We start from the raw sequence: 6,673 nt of genomic DNA, 5'->3' as shown, positions 1-6,673 counted from the left end.
AAATTCACTAAACATATTAAAAAATTAATTATTGCCCCCCCACCCCCCCCCCCCCCCTTTTTTTTTTTTTTGTTCTGCGGTCCCATTAAAAAACCGTAGCCCCACCCTGGTCCCCCTCGCAAATTTCTTCTTGAACCGCCAATGCATCTTAAGCTGGTTCAAGCTATCTGTAGAGAGTTTGGCGGCTGCTGCGATCTGATTGGTAAACCCTCGCACGTTGTGGGCGGGGTTAGTTTTTGGGCAACAAGCTGTACTGGTGCGATAGGAAGGCGCAGACAGCATGGGCACGCGCTGATTTGGAAGTCATGAGCGTAAAAATCCACAGAGGCTCCTTCTAACCGAAGCGGACACCTCTGCTTGGTAACGCTGATATTAAACAGGGTTCTATAATGTTTTAGTCGACATCACCAACTTTCGACAACGTCGTGACTTTGGTTTTACTCGAAGAAGGAGAAGCAGAAGAGAGAGAGGAAAAAAGAAAGCCGTGTCCTCTAATGGGCTCGCGGCTCCTGACCATAATGAACCGGACAGGTGTGCTTGCAGGTTAATTAATTGCTACCTTTTGTTTTGAAGTAGCACCAGAAGGCGACGCAATGGAGAAGAAAGAGTTTGTGGTGTCTGAAAGCGGCGAGAGCCAGTCGTCGTCGGGCTCCCAAACCTTGTCTGAGGGGGAAGAAATGACGGCTGCTCTGGACATTAAAGTTTATGGTGATGGCGAAGACAGGCTCAGCTTGCACTTTGAAAATGTAAACGAGGTGGAGGACGGCAGAAATGTGGAATCTGACAAGGAGACCCCAGGAGATGGGGAAGAAGACGAAGAGGAAGGAGAGGAAGACGAAAAGGTAAACACAGTGATCTGCTAAACAAAACAAGGGTCGACTCAGACACGCAGAAAACCAAACGATTGGCCGATTAATTAATTATGAGCACATAGAGACTAGATGGCAACTGTTTTGGTTACCGGTTATTCATTTAATTTTCAAAGCGAAAGCTAATACCAAAATAGTAACTGATTCCAGCTTCTCAAATGTGATACTTTCATTCTCGTTTTTGTTAGACATTCAAATAAAATGTCCGTAATAAAAGTTATTTCCGTTGATATACACATCCAATTAATTGCCCCCTCATCCAGCAAGAAGGCAACCACTCCCGAGGAAGGTAAACTCATTACATTTGGTCCTACAGTCAAAATATTTGTGAACCAGTTGATCAGCTGTGCTTGAGCTCATGCTTGCTGGATTACACTCCGTCATGAAGTCAGTGCAAAGTTAAACTATTATTCATGTCTTCATGTATTCTTGTCTTCATCCACCCAATTTACAAGTTTTCAAGTCGAGATGCATTCCTCAGCACATGCGCACTGCTCTGTTTTTACTGCGGCTCCTGCCTTTTTCAGAGGCATAAATAGATCATCTGTAAATAAATGCCTGTCAGTCTTCCCCACTGCTTTGGAGGTGTTTTCTTAAACCTCAAAGACAAAGACTGTCCGGATGGAGATTTGGACTGCATCCAGTCCAAATCTGCCCCTATTTTATAAACCAAAACAATGTTGGCTATGGCTTATATCCAAAACTTGAAAAAGTTATGTATTAAATGAAAGGGGGCAGGTTCATCGCAAAATGCAATGTGATTTTAGAGCAAACGTGTGTGTGTAAATTGTTTCATTGTTAGCTCTGTAACTATTCTGTAACGCTAACACACAAATGGCACAATCTGGGACTTGCTGTTGTGACCCCAAGTGGTGCTCATTCAGGAAACAGATGAGAAAAATGAGGAAGACAAAATACATGTATCAGCCTTTTAATTTATATAAGGCTTTACATGGATTCTTCTGCAGACTGGTTTAACTTGCTCCAGTACGCACAATGTAGCCTGGGTGTGTTTGACTATTGCAAGCTCCCGACTGACCCATAGACATTTTCCAAGTCATGATATCATGAAACATTACTTAGGGCTGTAGGTGTGGTTGACAAAAATGCCATATGATGTCTCATTTTTGAGGCAGATGGGAAATACAGAAAATTTGTGTAATGTTTTGCATGACTTACTTACTTCACACGTTTTAACTCTCATATCTGTGTTGGAATCGGAATACAAACTGATTCCTGCACACCAATCAGATTCCTGATTTCTGTGTGTAATTATTTTCATTAATTATAATTTGCTGGTTTTTAAAATGGATAAATCAGTAATTGAAAGCATAACAGACTTTCCAACACACACGAACCCAAAGACGATGCCCCTGGGTTGGTGTCATGTTTAGTAACAGTGATACTCAGCTAATTTAGTTGGGGTGAAAAGCAGTTTGACAGTTCATTACCTCAATAGAGCTGAAGTGTTATAGATGAGGAGGCAGGCCTGAGATTGGTTTCTTATTTCACTTTAGCTTTACTGAACTTCAACCAAATGTAATCCATTTTTAAAAAGAAAAAAAGAATTTGCCTTAATTTTGCAAAAGAGTCACATAAAGCCTGTGCAAATTTCTCCAGACTGGTTTCAAATGCCATTTTGAGGTTCATTTTAAACCGTTGACCTCTACTGTGCTGGCCACAGAAGAAACAATGTAATTTGACCTGGTATACTGAACTAAGCCAACGTGTTGCTGCCTGGAACTCCTCAAAGCAGGTCACATAACCTGTCAGTGCAGAGAAGCTTTCCAGTGGTATTACTGTAGGGTTAATCAGGAACCCTGACTAATGACCTTCTTTTTGCCCCCGGGGGTTTAAAGAAGGAAAGTCTTCTGAGAACTCGTGTGACATGACTTCAGCAGGCTGAGCAGCTCAGTTACTGTTCGGTCTCCGGACTTACTACTGTTTCAAGTTCCAAGGATAGTATGGCCATGTTTCATAGAGTAAGTTTCCACATTGATAGTATGATGCCTGTCTTCCTAAGATCTCTGTACAATTGCATAGTGCTTCGTTCCAGACGTCTAAATCTGTCCAGGGTTGTGGGCAGTGACAGAGAACGTTATCTACAGTCAGGACAAGATTATCCCACGCATAATCCTTCTCTTTTATGCACAAGACAACAGAAATGGATGAAAATGAGCAACATACAGTTCAGATTTATTAACAGAGTTTGGCTCAAGCTTGCTGTATGTAAACAGTTACTGGGAAAAGGTTAAGATTGGAAGTATTGCTACTGGTTGCACCCATAATTCACTGTCCAAACACTCTGTATGGATGTTTATAAAGCACTTGTATGTGTTTCATAGTTCTGCAGCATTCACTTGAGAGGCCAGCATGTTTATCAATGTATCTGGAGTATGCAGCTGTTAACATGACCTTTTTCAGTTTTCCATCAGTCTGATTTAGGGCTGCGAGTAGCTGCTATTAATTAATTACTTCTTTCCTTGATTTTATTTATTATTTAATATTTTTGTTCTTGGGTGTTCCCAGAGTAGCTCTACATGATTCATATTTATCTGATATTGAGCCTTGGTCTAGTCCCTTACGTTGTCTTCTCTCTGAAACGAGTCTTTTTGTGAAGTCTCTTTTTTTTTTAGTATGTTTTCCTTTTAAGGCCACCCTCGCTTTGAGCCAGTTGAGTTCGGATTGGTTGCCCCTCACTAACTAAAGATTTAACTAGCATGTGGGTTGGGCTTCTGTGCTCATCCCTGGAGCCAAGTTCCTGAGAAGACTCCATTATGGTTAATTACTCTTGCAATTACACAATAGTATAAATAGTAGTAGGTTCATTTCTACTGAGGAAGCAATCAAAATACTTAAATATGAATTTTATTTAACAAGTGTTAAAGCTTTGGAAAAAACAAACCCTAAATTTTAGACCATGGCCCAATATTCTGTGCTTCACTTGCTTTTAGAGGTGTTACAGATGACAGCTATCCAAAGCTACTGTCCACACAGTCTTGACTCACTGCTTCCTGAAGTATGAAATCTGTCAGCTTGTTAATCATTGTGTTTTCTTTGTCTTTATATATCCTGCTGCTTTTATGCCCTCTCATAATCATAAATCCTGTTTCCTACTTTCTCATTTCTAACTATCCTGTTGGGTCAGCAGAATATGGATATTTCCAATTGTTCATTTTTTAATAGTGTTCTTCCCTGGCTGTTGTTGCCATAACAAATATCCTTTCTGCAGAAGGATACTAAATATTTCTTATCTTTAGAATTCATCCCTAACTCTGACACTTTTAATCAGTATTCCCCCTAATATACGATGTGGATAGATTGCAGGGACTTGAGTCAATTAAGAAGAAAAATGACAACTTTTGCTATTCTCCCCACATACTGACGTTGGCACTTTCTGACTTCAATAAAGAAAATATTTCATTTTTAGTCATTAAACAATCCTTAAGTGACTGAAATGGTTTTTGTAAAAGAACATTTGATAATGTTTCATTAGGAAAGAGGGTGCACAGAGAATTGTTTGTCTGCAGCTCACTTTGGCAATCTGGACATTTATAGCAAGCTTCAGCTCATTGTTCACTAGGGATAGGAATTGAGAACTGGTTTTGTAGAGAACCGGTTCCCAGTAGTCCAATTTCTTGGAATGATTAGTCTGTCTATCAATCCTGCTTACTGGTTCCAGTTGTACTTGTATACATGAGTATATGTATTACCATGAATGGTGTATTGTATGGGGCAGTCAAATCATTTACAACTAGCTTGTTAGTCAGCTGTGAAAACAAACAGCTCGTTCTCAGCACTTCCCTATGGAGCAGTAAAGTCTGAACGAACTTTGTTCAGATGAGGACTAACCATGTGTTAGACTAAGCAAATTTCATCACCGAGACGATTAAACAGCTGTAAGGGTGGTGTTTTTATGTCAACATGTATCATGTATGACATGAAAACATGTGTCTATTTGGCTATTTGCTTTTAAAGAAAAAAAAATTCTTTATGCAAATAATAAAAAGTGCAGCCACTGAGACAAGTATGGAAATTGGTTTATTCTCGCATCTTAGATACACTTTCTAAATATTAGATAACCTTACTGTCTGTTTAAACACACTTCATAGCCAAATAATTTTTCTGCATACACTAGTGCTTCATGTGATATGCTTTCTACTACACCTCTGTCTACAAATGCAGTTTCCTCCACTGGCTTAGCCTTTAGTTTCATAGTTTGACTGTTTCAGCACTCAAATGAATTCATCAAAAGTCAGCTGTTCTGATAAATGACTAATTATGAGTTTCAACACCACAGGAATAAGCTGCTTTTCTCTGATATGAGTTGACAGGAAGTGTTTTACATAGTTTTCTGACTTTTATCAGCCACTTAATTAATCAAAAGGGTTCTATAAGGATTCTTTATTCTTACTTGAATTATTACGCAGTTTTCTACTGGGGACGTGGCAGCACAGAGAGGGATAGGAAACCGATTGAAAGAGTGGTAAAGAGGGCGAGCTCTGTCGTGGCTAGTCCCATAGAGGAGGTGGGTGAAAGGAGGATTTCAGCCAAGCTTGTATCCATTATGGACAACACCTCTCACCCCCTTGGACAGCTCCTTCAGTGGTAGACTGTTAAAGCCACAGTGTAGGACGGAGTGCTATCACAAGTCCTTCTTCCTGACAGCAGTTAGACTATACAATACCCACACAGAATAAATACTTCTTAAAATACTTTAAAGAAATACAGGCTATTATCACTCCCACTACACTTCATGTACATATAAAACTCTTGGTGTATTTTACTGTATATAGTAATCATCTGTACATAGTATAGTTTTTTGGCTTTTTTTTTGTTTTTATACACTATTTTCATTTTTTTGGACAGCATGGTGGTTCAATGATGAGCACTGTTGCCTCACAGCAAGAAGGTCCTGAGTTCGATTCCAACACCTATGTGGAGTTTGTGTTCTGTTTGCGTGGGGTCTCTCTGGGTACTCTGGCTTCCTCCCACAGTCCAAAGATATGTAGTTAGTGGGGTCAGGTTAATTGGTCATTCTAATTTGCTCACAGGTGTGAATGTGAGTGAGAATGGTTGTCTGTCTCTCTTTGTTAGCCCTGCGACAGACTGGTGACCTGTCCAGGGTGCACCATGCCTCTTACCCTGTGGTAGCTGGGATATTTCTTTTGTCAATTATAAGTACAAGAGAGGGATTAAGTAAAGTCTGTGTCTAATGTCTATAATCTGAATGTGAAGTGGCAACAGTTAATTGTTGCCTCTTTGTAGATCTTATACAGTCGATCGCTGCTTAGGGCTATAGCTGACTCTCAAAGCAATTCATTGTTTTATTTATATATTGATTTAAAAAAAAATCCCACAATTTAGTGTCTGTCCTCATACTTGTTACCCTGCAGCAAGTACTTTTTTAGACAGCCAGTGAGTTTCAAGGTTGCCCTTTTTACCTTATGAAACTAATGGAAACCAGCTGCTAACTGCAAATTGCGTTATTTCCTTGGCTTAACATTTTTTTCATGATGCGTGTAGTGAGTGAACTTTTAAAGTATTCTGCAGACAAGAACAGACAGGTAAAAATTAGTATGCAGTGTAGCTGGAGCTGGGTTGGGCTGTGCTGTGCTTGCTTAAGTAATGACTCAGCTGACACACACTGATGGCTTGGGTGTAGTAATTTTCAAGTTCTGCTTTGGATTGTGTAGTAGACACTTTCGGAAAGAAGTAGATGATCATATGTGAAAAATTTGGATTCCTTAATAAAATTTAAATTGTCGCGTTTCTGTATATGTTTCAAATTGAAATCTTTACTT

General features: G+C 39.6%; 1 protein-coding gene across 1 annotated transcript in view; it reads left to right on the top strand.

The window, feature by feature from the left end:
• Nucleotides 1-239: 239 nt before the first annotated feature.
• The window catches only part of mast4 (microtubule associated serine/threonine kinase family member 4), a 100,323-nt gene continuing 93,889 nt past the window's right edge, over nt 240-6,673 (top strand). The window contains 1 exon segment of the mRNA XM_085169264.1: nt 240-842. Coding sequence (XP_085025390.1) covers nt 594-842 — 249 coding nt within the window. The 5' untranslated portion in view covers nt 240-593.

The sequence above is a fragment of the Neolamprologus multifasciatus genome, chromosome 7 (assembly GCF_963576455.1).
Source record: "Neolamprologus multifasciatus chromosome 7, fNeoMul1.2, whole genome shotgun sequence".
NCBI classification, from domain to species: Eukaryota; Metazoa; Chordata; class Actinopteri; order Cichliformes; family Cichlidae; genus Neolamprologus; species Neolamprologus multifasciatus.
Note: the sequence above shows the minus strand (reverse complement) of the source record. Positions and strands in the feature narration are given on the sequence as shown.